Source organism: Electrophorus electricus, chromosome 21 (assembly GCF_013358815.1).
Source record: "Electrophorus electricus isolate fEleEle1 chromosome 21, fEleEle1.pri, whole genome shotgun sequence".
Lineage (NCBI taxonomy): Eukaryota > Metazoa > Chordata > Actinopteri > Gymnotiformes > Gymnotidae > Electrophorus > Electrophorus electricus.
Genome location: NC_049555.1, coordinates 11,605,199 through 11,621,335, shown reverse-complemented (window position 1 = coordinate 11,621,335; position 16,137 = coordinate 11,605,199). Strand labels below are relative to the sequence as shown.

The following is a 16,137-nucleotide window of genomic DNA, read 5'->3' as shown; positions in this document are numbered from 1 at the left end:
CAGTCCACAGTGATCTGCCTTAGACTTGCACGGAGACCTTGAAACCAACTGCATCAAAGCCTCTGCTCTGCACCCAGAGACCCACAAGGGCCCTTATTCTGTGTTCCAATTTCTAGGCTTTACCTTAAGGTTTCTTCGTATTTAATGCCCAGACCTACAGATATACTTTTTATTACCTCAGCAGACTACAACATTACAACATGCAGTGGAAATGTTTACATAGGCCATTGGCTTGCAGATGTTAATCAATGGTTCTTAGCAATTTCTATACAATTTTCAAAATAGCAACCCACGATCTGAGGAAATATGAGACAGTGTGCCAAACCAGGCAATCCAAGTCCAGATAAATAAATTCAGAAAAGTGAAGCTCAGAGAAGGAGGAAGTGGGCCCACCAGGTCCACATTAACACAGGACTGTGAGAGCTCATGAACAGCATCAAAAACCCACAGTTTCCAATCCAGAGAACAACCAGTCATGGTTGACCAGTCGAGATGTCGCATAGGATGGACATTTCTCCAGGCTTGGACCTCAGAATCAGAAACCTGGTCTGCCACCAGTCTTGAGAAATACAAATACAAATGGACAACACCAAGCACAGCCTGGCAGTCCACCTCAGCATAGTTTTTACCCTCAACATGCTGGACATCAGTGGTGAGTTCAGGCCATGTGCCCCCGTTTGTCAAGCTGGCCATAGATCACAGATTTTGGACATTGCAAACATCAGTGGTTTGTGGTCAACAAAGCAGTGAATGGTTATTTTTTCCAGCATGAAACTGAAATGGCGACTGGCAAGGCAGCGTGTGAGTAACTCACGATCAAAGGCACCGCACTTCCGCTCACAGGGATAGAACTGCCAACTAAAAAAGCAAGTGACTGCCAAGCACCATCCACCAGCTGTTCATAAACAGCCCCCATGGCACAATCTGGAGCATCAACGAGGGCAATTGGTGCCTCGGGCAATGGATATGACAGAATATCTCCATTAGCCAAAACCTGTTTGGTATCCGCAAACGCTATAGACATGTCCTCTGACCAGTGTATGGAGTGTCTGAGGTCCTTGCCTTTGAGAACCAAATACAGAGGGTGCATCAGTTCAGCAACTGGAGGAATTAACCTGTGATAAAAATTCACAATGTCCAAAAGCACTGAAGGCCCTTGGTTGTTTGAGGTCATTAGATTTCTGAGACCTTAGAGAGACCTTAGAGAGACAGAGGCTACCTTTGGTGTCTCAGGATGTCAATCACTGAAAGTTCAAGTTGTCACTTAGCAGAGTTCACAATGAGGCCTTTCTGGTTGAGGTTTTCAAATGAGGTGCGGAGATGTGACAGATGTACCATTTTGGAGGTGCTCACAACACATATCTTCCAGGTGGATTATAAAGATATCAAGGTGCTATTAGTCAATCAAGAGAGTCCGTATGTCACTGAAAAGTTTAGACACCATTTATCAAGTGAAATAGCATTGGAAAAAATGTGAATACGCCAAAGTGGGTTATAACCACTGTCTTGGGAATGTGTTGAATGCAGACTGGTACCTGGTAATATTGCAGAAAAAAAGGCTATTTCAGAAAACATCATAGACTCTGCCAGCTGGACTGAAAAGTCCTGTATGTGATGGGTAACGGTCAGGAGTGGTGGCATCATTGAGGCAGTAGAAATCACCACACCACACCATACCAGCCACCAGCTTGGGCATCATGTGTAGAAGGGAAGTCCAAGGGCTGTTCGGCTGGCAGACTGTGCCATGCACTTACATGTTTGCAAATTCACCTTTTGCAATGATAAGCTTCTCTAGATCAGTGCTTGGATATATTGGTGGATCTTTGTAACAATGTGATGTTCTACTTTATGACCGACACCACTGCTGAAAAAAAGTTGGCTTAGTGAGATTGGGGAATTCTCCCAGAAGGCGAGTTAACTCACAAGCAATGGTAAGCAATTCAAACCCAAACATATCCCCCCACAAACACTTAAACCCACACATATCCTAATATCCCCAAACACACTCAAACCCACACATATCCCCCCACACACTCAAACACTGACATATCCCCCCACACACTCAAACGTAGACATATCCCCCCACACACTCAAACGTAGACATATCCCCACACACAATCATACCTAGACACATCTTCACACCCACTTAGAGGTAGAGATATTTCAACACACAATCAAATCTAGGGTTATCCCTGTTCATACACTTGTCTACTATCTAATCTCCCATATATATTCTCTTGATGTACAGCCCATACTTTAACCCACAAACTCTGCCTCAGTTGGGTGCCCTAGTGTTGGCACTCATTAACCACACTGGATGAGCACTGCCAGATTCAACACACACAATGTAACCACCAACCAGAGTCTAGCAAGAGTCAATCTCTGTGACAGGGCTGAATGGAAGTGAATTGCATGTGTGTGTGTTTGTGTTTAGAGAATTCTGACCACTCTGTTTTGAGATTTGAGAAACATGCATTACTTCAGCTCTTCTTGCACTTACCATATTGCTTTGGGGGCGTGTGTACATCCTTCACAGGAGAGAAAGGTCCTACCCCCACCTCAGTGCATGCGGCCATCTTAAAGTAGTAACGCGTTTCGCTCATCAAATCCAGAACCTCTGTGCTAGTGACAGATCCTGCAGAGAGAAAGAGAGCGAGTGAGTATCTGAGTATTTATTTATTTATTTACATAAATAAGTCTGTGGGGATAGATAAAAAAGACACAATGCCTTCCACAGCATATTCTGTTTCCATTTGGCAGACACTCTTATGCAGAGCAAATTACAAACAATTATGAGCGGACAGCATGTGTACTCCCTGGGCACTGAGCCCATGACCTTGGTGTTGTAACACCTTGCTCTACCCGCTCTTCCAATTGAGCTGGAGGAGCAGCTCTGCAGTATTTGTTCTGCTGTGAAGTCAAAAACAAAGTAGAGCCCGTGCTCACCATCATGACTAAGGTTGGTCCACAGATGATCGGGCTGGCTGAGGTTGCCACTGTAGAGCATTCTGTAGCTCACTACAATACCATTGGGCTCCAGCGGGGGGCGCCAACTCACCAACACTGAGAATGAATTTATAGCGCTTAACTGCAGGTCTGTGGGGGGAGATGAGGGTCCTAGCACACACACACACACACACACACACACACACACACACACACACACACACACACACACACGCACATTATTTTGGGCAACAAGAACAGGAGCTAGTCTCCAACAACCCCCACCCCCATGTCACTATCACTTGGTCAGCACTCTCTGTTGCCTTGGTGATAAATGGTGGCAGTGAAGCCCCCCTCCCCCCCAGCACTTGGCTGGGTTAACTGACAAGCTGAGAGTCTCTTGGCCAATGAGAGAGCTAAATCCATCTGGACTTTTAATTAAAGCCAATTATCTCCCCACGACCCTCTCCAATAATCTCCTTACTATTAAACCGACACACTCAGACACAAACAACAGAAACTCATTAATTTACACACACAACACACACACACACACACACACACACACACACACACACACACACACACACACACACACACACACACACACTCTTACCACACATATACAAGTCCCTCCCCACACACATGCATCAAAAATAAACCAAAAATCATACAATATTTGAAAAAGTAGTCCCTTTATCATAAATGCAGTGGATTAAGTAGAGATCTGCAACCTTTTGAACATCTTGGTAATTTGTATTAAAAGGCCAGAGTCCCCTGAGCTTTTAAACAGGGGGATTTGTGGACAGGGGCATTGTGTGCTGGGGGGGGCACTCACGGTCAGCTAATGTGGACTCTTCCACTGTGCCACTGAAGGGGCCGCCCATATTGATGCCATTTGACTGAACAGCAATCTCATAGCGGGTGAAGGGCTTTAGCGCCCCCAACAGGATCTCCTGAGAAGTGCTGGAAAAAGAAGGAACGTGAAAGTGAGTGGTTTTCAATACATTGGGAAAGAGAAGGTGCACAAACCACTAAATTCAGTGACTACAATAACTGTGACACTCTGATCATTGCAGGTGTTGCGATAATTTTCAGCATCATTGTATTGCATTGAATAGCTCACTGAAAGCTATTCAGTTTGGTTGTCTTGTGTTCTGTGTAAGATCAAGCTGACAGCCAGTGTTTTCTTAGACTATTTTTGCCTGCCTTTACCAAGGACGTGAATAATTCCAGAAGCTATATATCTTAGAAAGCAGATCTGTAAGTTATATATAAAAACAGCTTTCTGCCCAGAACTGCAGCATCCATCAACCCCTTCCTGGTGCATATACCAAAGAATTGATCAAACTGCTCACATCTTCTGTGTGTTTGGTACAATGATTTATTGTGTAAGGCTATGTTGATCTAAACAAAATGCCACCTTCAACTAAAAAAAATAACATTTCAATTTGGTGTCTGAGCTTACATTCTGGATTAGGTTCAGGCATAGTAGTTTTTATGTACACTAATTTGTAATATGTCAGTAGAAAACTCCATAAAACGAGTAAACGAGTAATACAAGACTATACTACTCTCTCTCCCTCTGTGTGTGTGTGTGTGTGTCTGTGTGTGCATGCGCGCGCCACCTGGTGTAGTAGGAGATGAGCGAGGCGTTACGTGTTCCCGCAGGGCTACAGCGGATCGTGTAAGTGACGACACGTTCATTACTGAACGGCGGTTTCTCCCACTGCAGCCAAATGGAGGTGGAGCTGTTGGCCTGGGCCTTTACATTGCTGGGGGGCAGAGGGGGAAGGGAGTTCGGTGGTCGCACTACACACACACACACACACACACGCACGCACGCGCGCACACAAACACACGCACGCGCGCACGCACACGCGCGCACGCACGCACACACGCGCACGCACACACACGCGCACGCACACAAACACACACAAACACACACACACGTAAAACCATTGAAAAAAATTATAGCGTGATGTGTCCATAATCTAATCCTAATAAAATCTTGAATTAAAACCAAAGACACAAAGAGAAAACACTGTAGAACATTTCATGTAAAGATTTCTTTCATTTATTCAAAATGGGTAAATAAATGCTTATGAAAGGAAAATTACCTCAGTTATCAGACTTTTTCACATCTAGTCCACTCTGTATACATGAACCACATTTACTGAACATGACAGATATGAAGATATTTTCCCCCCTCGCTCACACACCTGGTTCAGTAAACTTGTCTGTCCGGCCCTTCCAAACAGCTGGATAGCCCTCAGTCTGCTTATTACATGCCCACACTTTGACCTCATACAGACAATCAGGAGCTGAAACACACATGCACACACACAGGCACACATGCGCACGCACAGTAAAGTACAAACACCTGCACACAATCCTGCAAAGATGATAGTGTCAGATCATTAGTTTGTCTCCGTAGGCTGACGTATGCCTCACCCAAGCCTGTGATCTCATAATGCTTCACACGTTTGCGTAGCCTAATTTCATGAGCATCACCCGCAGGATTCTCTTCATTGGCTGGCTCCTCTCCATCCACCTCTCGATAGGCCAGTTTGTAGCTGGTGATCTGCGTGTGATTTGGTGGTGGTTGCCATGTGACATGGAGGGAATGCATCTTGGCTCTCACTTTTAGTTCTGTTGGTGCAAAGAGCACTAGGAAACAGAGAGAGTTACAAGGAAGACTTCACCAACAGAATCCAAACAGATTAGTTTAGTTTTCTCCAAACTGTATCTGTAATCATCTGTTAAAACAGCCTCATTAAGCAAGAACATCCAATATCTAATGAATGTACTTATTCAGAAACTTGCTTCATTTTGATACAATAAACATCAAAAGCATACAGCAGGGCTCGCTGCTTTGCTGTGTGGACAGAGTTGAACAGGAAAAATCCAAAAATGGTGGTAAAGAAAAGAAAGTATGATCTTGAGATAGCAGCAACTGTATTTAAGCCCGTAGCACAGCTCTGAGATACCATTTTCACTCCCAGCCTGTATTTATTATGTATGTGTGTGCATGAGTATGTATGAGAGTGTGCGCGCGCGCGTGTGTGTGTGTGTGTGTGTGTGTGTGTGTGCCCACCCTGAGTAAGGTTAGGTGTGTGGTGAACAGCCCACTCTGAGGGCCGGCCAAATCCAGCTTGAGTTCCTGCAGCAATCCGTAGCTGGTATGTGTGACTGGGCTTCAGATTCTTCAGGGTCACCTGGGTCTCGTTCCCTGCCACCTCCACTGAGAACAGCTCAGATGCTGGAACGCACACACACAGACACACACAGACACACACGAATGCAAATCACATCAGCACCCTGCTTGCAGGCGCATTACACTGAAGCATGACACCTAGTGTTTGACTTCATTAGTCCTCATTATTTTACTTATAAGGCAGATCCAACCTCTGAATTACACACATGGCGCCCACCTTCCGTACACCCACACACGTGATAATGCTCATGGACGTGCCCACATACATGCCAACACCTAGCTGCTCTACGCATAAAGAACATGTGCCCCACAGGTCTGGCTCCCTGGTGATGTGCTACACTGTAAAAATGACCCAATATATACTGGATATTATATTTCAATAAGAACCTAACATGCACAGCATACTATATTATAATTTGCACTGCAAACTATAGAGTAATAATAATCTAATATGTATGCTGCATATTAGATTATAATAACGACTTAACATCTACACTGAATATTATGATAATTACCTAATATTCGCAGTCATTTTAATATCATGATAATGACCTATGCACTGCATAATATTATAATAATAATCCAATATTCACTGCGATCTCCTGGACTGGGGCAGTCACGCATTAGCCATTGGCTAATGCACCCTCACAACCCCACCGCCTCCCCCACTCCCCACCCCCTCACACTTTCATGCACAGCCACCAGGTGTCTCACTGTGCTCCAGTGTGCAGTAGTCGATGCGGTAGCGCATGATGTCCCCGCGGCTGTGGTGCGAGGAGAGAGGCATCCACATGGCTCTGATCTCAGTGGGCGACGTGCTGAGCAGTGACAGCTGGGGAGATGCGCTCGGCACTGCGCAGGACAGAGGACACAACACAGCGCCATCTAGAGTCAGCAAGAGGTTGCGCAGGGGAGCGGTAAACTGTAATCACACTGGGATGACCAAGCTGTCAGAAAGACTTCTGTGGCCACCAGATGGGATGCTAGAGGGCTTTGGGTTGAAGCATTAGACGGAAGAAATGTCCTGGCTGAAAAAGTGATCTGCAAGTTACTTTGTGAGATTCTTACTTGCCTCTAGGGCAGTTTGCTATTCTCAAACCACAAGTGGACAGTTGCCTTCAGTGTTTATAAATAAGCTTATTCTACAGATAGCAATACAGTCTGAGGTAGGTTATGGGGGAAAAAGCTTTTATAAACGCATTTTAGATTAATTTGCTCTTTGTGTCTTTGGCAACCCAGCCAATGTTTAAGATTGTCACATCAGTCTTCACCTTGCCAGCATAGCCTCTAGCTATACTTAATTTTTGATTTATTCATTCTAATTATGTGGATATTCCACAACTCCAAGAATCTTCTGGAGACAGTGAGATCCTTGGCTCTTCCTCATCTGGCCACTTCTACCAATAAACACTCACCATCCTCCAGCATCTCCACGGTGACAGACTGTGATGGACGGCTGGCACCCATGGGTGAATATGCCACCACGTAAAAGGTGTAGGCCGTGTGAGGCTGGAGCTCCTTCACGTGCAATTCCGTAGTGTCGTTGTTCACTGCAAACTGATACTCCATGTTATCTGAGCCTGCTCACAAATACAGCCAGAGAGGGTGTGTGTGTGTGTGTGTGTGTGTGTGTGTGTGTGTCAGAGGGGAAAGGGGGGGGGGGGGGGGTTGAGAGCGATTTTAAGGACTAAAAGGCTTTTCATGGAACTGCTTCAGCTCTTCTAGGCACTGACTCCACAAAAAATAAATAATTAAAAACTGTATATAGCAGTTGAATCTGAAACAGACGGAGCCTAAGCATGATTTATCAGAGGCTTTAAAAACAAGCCTTTATAAGGCCTTCTAAAAGGATCTTGCAGTGAGGCTTTAAAACTTCAGTAAGCTTCTGTAAACCAGCGATAAAAGGCTTTCTGTGTACCCACAAAAAACCAACCATAGCTGATCTGTTAGGATCTACGGAGGACTGTATCTTTCAATCAAGCAAAATTGCACATTTTGTTGCTTCTGCCTAAGGGGACAACATTCAGGATGGAGTTCATTTTGCACATGTGATTTACCAAGCCTGAAAGTATTATTATGAATGGAGAGTCTGTGTAAATTAATAGGAGTGAACAGTAATCTTCTGCATGTTTTGCAGCTGCTATCGACTGAGGAAGGAGAACATGCAGATGTCAAGGGTGGATCATTTTTAAACCAAACCAAGAGACCAAAATCCTTAAGGTACAAAAAGCTCATCCTGCCATGCCATTTTGGTTTTTGTCACAGAGTTCATCCCCTGAGGACAACGTGCTTCAGGACCCTGTACATGAGCAGACTTTTGGGGTCAAAAAAGTGAGGTAGAACTGACCTGTGGCACGCTGGTAGTGTATGGAGAAGCCGATAACCTGGTCGCTGTTGTGCTCAGGTGGCTCCCAGGTCAGCAGGGCAGACGTGCTGGAGTGGGCCGTGGCCTCCAGCTGGCGTGGAGGGCTGGGAAGCCCCTCCCGCACGATGACAGACAGCTTGGCAGCAGCGCAGGTGACACCCAGGCTGTTGGAGGCGAGGCACTGGTAGTAGCCGGCGTCGGCCAGGCCCAGCTGGTTGATGAGCAGCACGCCGGGGCTTTGCGTGCGAACGCGGGCACTCCAGCGAACGGGCTCGCCGTTCTTCAGCCAGCGCAACGCCGGCCGGGGCTCGCCCGAGCCGTTGCACACGAAACGCGCGGTGTTGCCCCGTGACAGAGACACAGTCTCAGGTGGCTGCAGGATCACTGGAGCAGCTGGGATGGATGATAGAAGGAAGAAAGAGAGAGTTTGGAAAACGGCAAAGAAAAAAGGAAGAGCAAAGAGACACGGGGAAAATGAAAAGCGAAAGAAGAAAATGAATGGAAAATGCAAGAAAGAAAAACAGAAAAAGGCGCTAAGCAGAGAGACAGACGTGATTAAATGTGTGTACATTCCACCTGGCTCCTGGGCATGCACTGCTAATTCTCTCACAAGCAGCACCTCATCATCACAGGAACTTCTGCTCTGCTTACCCAGCACGCGGATCTCTGCCGACGCAGACACAAAGTTCCGGGTTTTGGGCTTGTTGGCACGACACACGTACACTCCAGCATGATGACTGCGGGTGTCTGGGATCACTAGGTTGGTTGCCAGGACAACCACATCTGTGGCAATAGGTTTCCCATCTGTACCGCAGAGAGGTAAAAACCAAGGAAAAAGGAAGAACTAGAAGTTGTGGGTAGGTACTGAGCATGCATGTTTGTATTTATCTGTTCAGCATTTGTTTTGCTCATGTGATTCTGATTCCACAGTAACCCTGAATCAATGCAGTGTTTGGGGGCTTTATTTTCAGATCCTTTTTCTTTTAAACACAGCTAGAACTTTACTCCAAACTGAGAGCAGAAAAGACTTATTCGTATGAATGCTTTTAGCTAATAAACATGGCATATCAAAAGGTCAAAGGTTAATTCTAATTAAAGTTAATTCTGATTCACACCCACCCCCCACCCAAAAAATATTACTGCCTATAGAGGCAATAGTTACTAACAACTGAGAGGCAGCAGAGGAGTTTTCTTTATCAGGACTAAATTAAGTTTGGGTCAGGGTTAAATTATTACATTTTCACATAAGGACTACCTTTTAGTTATTCACATCTGGATGACAAAACTCCCAGAGCCAAGTGGTGGATCATTCAAAGCGAAAAATGAAGTAAACCCAAATAATTTTCCAGACTTAAGCCAAAATATTAAAATGATAAAATAAGTCTCCAAAATGTAAAATAAGGCTCCAGTTTTTATTTCAACTACACTACACAAATAGCAACTCTGACTACAATTAATGTGCTCTAATAACCAGCAGGTGGCGGTAGAGGAGCGTAAAAGCCATAAGGCCACGGTATGAAAGGTCACAGTGAATTCTACTGAGGACACACCTAGTGGCATCGTCTGCCCCGATAGCCCAAAAACAGGCAAGATCCATAATATGCCTGCAATTGTATGTGCATGTATGCGTGTGTGTTGGGGGGGTGATTTGGATTTGGGAGGCAGCGGCGAGTATGTGAAACCTCAATGGAAGTAACATCTGAAAAGTCCTCCTACTATAGAGGACAATTCTAATCATCAGCATCTGATCCACACACAAGCTCTTCAGTATTTTTTCTTCTCTCCTTAACCTTCCCCTCTTCCCTCATCTCTGATCCTGATTTCATCACCTTCTTTGAGGAGAAGGTTGCAGCAATCTGTCCATCCTTTTCCTCCGTTCCCACTCTTCCAGCCAGTGTGCATTCCTTATCCTCTGGACATGCGCCAGCTGCGGTCAACACCGCCAGGGTGGTTCTAATCCTTAAGAAGGCCACACTCAACAGCTCCAACATAACCAATTACAGATCGGTATCACTTCCCTCTTTCTTCTCAAAAGTTCTTGAACGAGCAGTTTATAATCAATTATCTCTTTTCCTCACCCAGATCCAGCTCCATGATCCCAATCAGTCTGTCTACAAACCTACACATTCAACACAAACAGCCCTCATAGCAGTTACAGAGAAACTTCATGCTGCCAAAGCTGCCAAAGTGTTATCTGTCTTGATTCTTCTGGATCTTTCAGCGGCCTTTGACACAGTAAACCACAGCATTTTCCTCTGTTCTCTCCAGCCTTGATCTGACTGGCTCTGTGTGGAAATGGTTTCAGTCCTATCTGGAGGGATGGACATGGAGATGATCCACATCCAATCCATGTAGACTTTCCACTGGTGTCTCCCAGGGCTCAGTATGAGCTCCTCTTCTCTTCTCTTTGTATACTCTTTCTCTTGGTGATGTAATATCTTCTCATGGCTTCTCCTACCACTGCTGTGCTGATGACACCCTATTATTTCTGTCTTTCCCACCCTCCGACGTATCTCAGCATACTTGACTGACACTGCGTCATGGATGACAGCCCACCATTTGAAGCTTAACCCCAGTAAAACCAAGCTTTTGTTCATCCCAGGAACTCCCAGGCGTTACCATGACCTCACAGTTTCCTTTGAGAACTCTCTGGTATCACCATCCAAAGCTGCCTGTAGCCTGGGCATAACTTTGTACAACCAGCTGTCGTTCTCAACTCATGTTTCTAATCTAACCCAGTCTTGCAGATTCCTGCTTTGTAACATATGAAGGATTCGGCCCTTTCTCTCGCAGGAAGCTACCCAGGTGCTTGTGCAGTCTCTTGTGATCTCAGTTAGACTATTGCAACTCGCTACTTGCTGGTCTTCCTCTAAGAGCCATCAGACCTCTACAAATTGTCCAAAATGCAGCAGCATGACTGGTCTTCAATCTTCTGAAGTTCTCATCACTCTGCTGCTGTGTTCCCTTCATTGGCTTCCAGTAGCTGCCCGCATCAGATTTAAAAACTTTTAAAAAATGATTTTAAAACTTGGCTTGAAACACCACGTGTCATGTTTCATGGAAGACAAGCATCAAGACCATTCTCTGTCCTGGGAGCGTCTGCCAAGTGCCGCAAACATAAATGTGAATATAAATGAAACCATACATCAACTGTTCAAATTCAGAACCAATAAAATAAATATTTATAGCAAAAACTATTTTATAACAATGATGACCAGTCCTACTCTTGGGGATCTGTCCTCTTACAGGGCTTAATTCCAGCACATATCCATCACCCCTGATCCAACCAGTCATGGGCTTGAGTATTATATATCAGAATATTATAGATAAATATACAGAACTAATGTTCAGCCTGCTGTCTAAACAGGCTTGGCTAGCCAAGCTACAGTGAGAAGAGTGTGTGTGTGTGTGTGTGTGTGTGTGTGTGTGTGTGTGTGTGTGTGTGTGTGTGTGTATACATTCTTACCCTGTCTGCTCCAGGACACAAAGGGCTTAGGCTGGCCCTGAGCCATACACTCCAGTACCGCTGGGAGGCCCAACACCACTGTCGAGTCCCGCGGTGGAGCTATAATCACGACTTCACTCTCCTCTGAGGGACCTAAGAGCATGCGCATGCACACACATGCACGGATATTAGCATATGTTAAGAGTATGAGAGTGTGTGTGCGCGCGCGTGTGTGAGAGGAGGTGGGGTGTACATGCGCAAAGTGTACTGTATTGACACCCAGACACACCAGCTAGCCTGAGGGAAACTGACTTTAGGTGAAAACAGCCACCCTGTCAATACACAGCTGCCTCCAAAACTCTCAAAAAAAAGGCCCATAAAGAAGAGAGAAAGAGACAAAGGAGAGGGGGAGGGGAGAGAGAAAGAAAAAGCAACTTACTGACAAAATGGGAGAGCATAGCTGAGTCATGGTCTTTGTTATAGAAATGAATATACGCCACTGAGTATGTATTCAGTGCTTTATGTTACACAAGTCCTTAGATCTTATGGGTCAAGCCTACAGCAACGAAAAAGCTCAGCTGTGAAGCTGGCAGTCCACACATCATGGTAATGAAATGGCAGAAGGAGGCAGGGGTCCAGTTAGCATCTTATGAATTAATCATTCAGACTGCATCCAGTCACCCTTCCAAGTGGGTCAGCTCACTCTGAAACCCTGGGTGCACCAGCTGAGGCTGAGCCTGAGCTGGCTGTGTGCATGCGTGTGTATATATATATGTGTATATCTACTGTATGTCTGTATGGACCTGTGTGCGCATGAAAAAGATCATGATTTGCCAAAAGCCCATGTTGCATAAGCATTACAGTTTTAGGGAGAAATGCCCTATAGGATCACCAAGGAGCCTCTCTGCCCACAAAGTGGAGAAATGCCCTACAGGATCACTGAGAAGCCTCCTTGCACAAAGTGTGGAGAAATGCCCTGGAGGATCACTGAAGAGCCTCTCTGTCCACAGTGCGGAGAAATGCCCTACAGGATACCTGAGGAGCCTCCCTGTCCACAGAGTGGAGTATCACTAGCTTTCTCTGATCCTGAATAAAACCTAATTTTATTAGGCTCAACATTGACACACATCTCACACACACACAGACTTATAAAAATACAAGCACATACAGACAGACACACACACAGAAGGACATGATAAAGAAATAAAATGGAGAAAGACTGATTCAGAAGTAATTCATTTCAGATGTGGTTTTGGAAGTGAGGAAGCAATAAATTCAAGATGAACTTGTTCTTAGTGGACAGGTCGGTCAGCTCAGTGTCATGCTCTCTCTCACACACACACAAAAACTCAATTATCCTTCTTCCAGTTTCTCTGCCTTACATTGAGTACAAATCCATCACATTGTGTAAAAACCACCTGGTGCTCAGTATAATACACCTTTCACTTTCTCTCTCTCTCACACACAAATCATCTATAGTCCCCTCGCTATGAAACACACACACTTAATTGCAAGTAGAGGTCTGAAGGGATCATCTCCATTAGACACTGAAAAAGCAGCAGAGTGAGACAAATCCTAGAGCAAGAGTGGACTGGTTTGAAGGACTTATGATAACAAAGCGCATTTAGACCATTATCTCGGTCTCTCTCCATCTCTCTTTCTCGCATTACAGGTATTTTACTGCCTTGACAAATAATGAAACATTTGTATCACCAAAGTTACATAGTTTGGCATTATTAAAGAATAATTTTATATTAACAGACCCACATGAAAGGACAATAAAACTAAAAAAAGAAATATCATCATATACATGTGGTATACAATAATAAATAAATATGGTAAACAATAAAAATGTATACAACTAACATGTTCATATTAAAATTATAATAGCGCTGTAATAGTCATTTGAAAAAAGATCACCGTCTTTGAATTCTATGGTTTTACGCATCAGGACATAAAAACTCAGCTGGTCCTTAGAAGGTCTTAAAATGGGTAAATACAACGTCAGACGAACACCACCACCACACAACAGACTCCACTGTGTCATTATTCATTTAACAAAAATTAAGTCGAAATGGAGAAGCAATGCGTGAAAAACTAAGTACATCCCATGAATCAATAGCTTGTAGAACCACCTTGATTGAAGTAATTGATTTCTGTATGACTTCATCAGTCTCTCACATTGTTCTGGAGGAATTTTGGCCCACTCTTCTTTACAATGGTGCTTCAGTTCTTTGAGGATTGTGGGCATTCGTTTATACACAGCTCAAGGATGCAAGTTGGTAGTTTGGCCTATTTTTCAAATTCTTCATTTGTAAGCAGAACCCACATTTTGCAGTATTAAAACAATTGCCTCTCTCTCTCTCTCTCTCCCTCTCTCTCTCTCTCTCTCTCTCTGAATCTTGCTTGTCCACTAGCTTCCAACACTGCTTCTACATACACCGTCAAAAGGAAAAGTTCTTATTTAACACTTTTCTTTCTCACTTTGTTTCTTCTCTTCCCTCCTTGTATTTTCTCCCTTTGTCTCCAAAGACAGTATCAATGCCACATCACAGATATCCTTCGGGACAATGATACTGCCTCTACACACTTCACTTAAGCAGGGCCAACACATTTAAGCACTGTGTGTGTGTGTGTGTGTTTATGCGAATGGAACCAGTGACCAGCCAATAAAGGATCTGCCTGTATGTGAGAGAGATTAGAAGAGTGCTTACAAGACATGTTTTACAGTAATTATGAATTGTTAATCCTTGAATAAGAAAAGCACAGGCACACGTGTACATGCGCGCACACACACACACACACACACACACACACACACACACACACACACACATTCATATTCTCTCTCGTTGTGTTCCATACAAATCACACACATACAGATGTGCTTTGGAAATGGCCAGACAGCAAGGCCTCCGTCTACAGTGACAAGGTGGTTTTCCTGCTCTGACAGATTAGGGTCGTTAGAAAGGCTCCGACAAGGATACCTTTCACACTATCTCCATGACAGCTAAGATGTGTGGTTGTGGGTGTGCTCACTGGTACCTGAAGTGACTGTGAGGGACGCATTTTGGCTGTAGCGCTTGCGGGCAGAATTGGACGCTACACAGCGGTACAAGCCCTCATCGTCCTTGATGACCCCCAAAATCTGCAGGACCCCATTTGGGAGAGTTACATATCTGTAAGGCAGGGATACAGAGAGAGGGATCGATAGATAGATCGATCGATCGATCGATAGACAGATAGACAGATAGATAGATAGATAGATAGATAGATAGATAGATAGATAGATAGATAGATAGATAGATAGATAGATAGATAGATAGAGAGAATACATTTCTCTATTTTGGTATCCTATATCTATCATCACATCATTCTGGCTCTCAATAAAATCTTCACAAAGGTGAGAAGTGGTTTAGGTGTGAGGGAGTTTCGGCATAACCTTCCAGCTCATTTCCCCCAATACCAGATTGGCACACAGTTATCTGTGTGCCGCAAGACGTCTGCAATTACTGCAGGTGCCAAAAGAAGGAGGGTGGGAGGGGGATACGGGGTACAGGGGTTGGGATGGGGTCAGGGTTTGAGGCAGGGGCTACAGCTGAAAAGGCGTGAATGGAAAATGTAGGTCAGCGGCGGCTGCACGTCACGTTTTCAGCACCATGGAACAAATTGGTGGCCAGACCTTCGCTTGTCAGTATTTATCTCCCTCCAGCCCCTTTTCACCTCTCTCCTCCCCCCTCCTCTTCCTCATGGGTGCCCCAGAGGAGAGCTCAGGTTACACCACTTGTACTCCATCCACCACAAGGCTCCGTGCTGCAATACACCGCACGCCTCAGGAGACCTTTGGTCCCCCCTCCCCTGTGGACCTTTCCGGAATCGTATTATAGACTATTAATCCAACAGACAGATCGCTGTCGGTGGGAAATGTGGTCCAAAAGGCCACAGAGATTGAGGTGTGGGTGTGTGCGCGCGTGTTTATGTATATGTGTGTGTGTGTGTGTGTGTGTGTGTGTGTGTGTGTGCGCGCACCCTCGCACAGAGTGGGCTGCATGACTCATTGCTTCAGTGGTACAGGATTTAGCACAGCGGGAATCAAATCAGGACAGCACACCATCACAGGAAACAGCTCCACCTGTATAGCGCTGACCCACTTAGGCTCAGCGT

At 45.0% G+C, this 16,137-nt stretch overlaps 1 protein-coding gene across 1 annotated transcript in view; it reads right to left on the bottom strand.

Moving 5' to 3' along the window:
- Nucleotides 1–16,137, bottom strand: part of igdcc4 (immunoglobulin superfamily, DCC subclass, member 4) — a 60,655-nt gene that overhangs the window by 10,297 nt on the left and 34,221 nt on the right. Inside the window, exons 4-16 of the mRNA XM_035521109.1 lie at nucleotides 15,019–15,152; nucleotides 11,995–12,126; nucleotides 9,180–9,332; nucleotides 8,511–8,921; nucleotides 7,579–7,743; nucleotides 6,878–7,015; nucleotides 6,044–6,208; nucleotides 5,401–5,616; nucleotides 5,169–5,270; nucleotides 4,575–4,758; nucleotides 3,785–3,912; nucleotides 2,947–3,117; nucleotides 2,501–2,635 (exon numbers count right to left, since the gene is read on the bottom strand). Of these exons, the coding sequence (XP_035377002.1) occupies nucleotides 2,501–2,635; nucleotides 2,947–3,117; nucleotides 3,785–3,912; nucleotides 4,575–4,758; nucleotides 5,169–5,270; nucleotides 5,401–5,616; nucleotides 6,044–6,208; nucleotides 6,878–7,015; nucleotides 7,579–7,743; nucleotides 8,511–8,921; nucleotides 9,180–9,332; nucleotides 11,995–12,126; nucleotides 15,019–15,152 (2,234 nt within the window). The remainder of the gene's footprint in view (nucleotides 1–2,500; nucleotides 2,636–2,946; nucleotides 3,118–3,784; nucleotides 3,913–4,574; nucleotides 4,759–5,168; nucleotides 5,271–5,400; nucleotides 5,617–6,043; nucleotides 6,209–6,877; nucleotides 7,016–7,578; nucleotides 7,744–8,510; nucleotides 8,922–9,179; nucleotides 9,333–11,994; nucleotides 12,127–15,018; nucleotides 15,153–16,137) is intronic.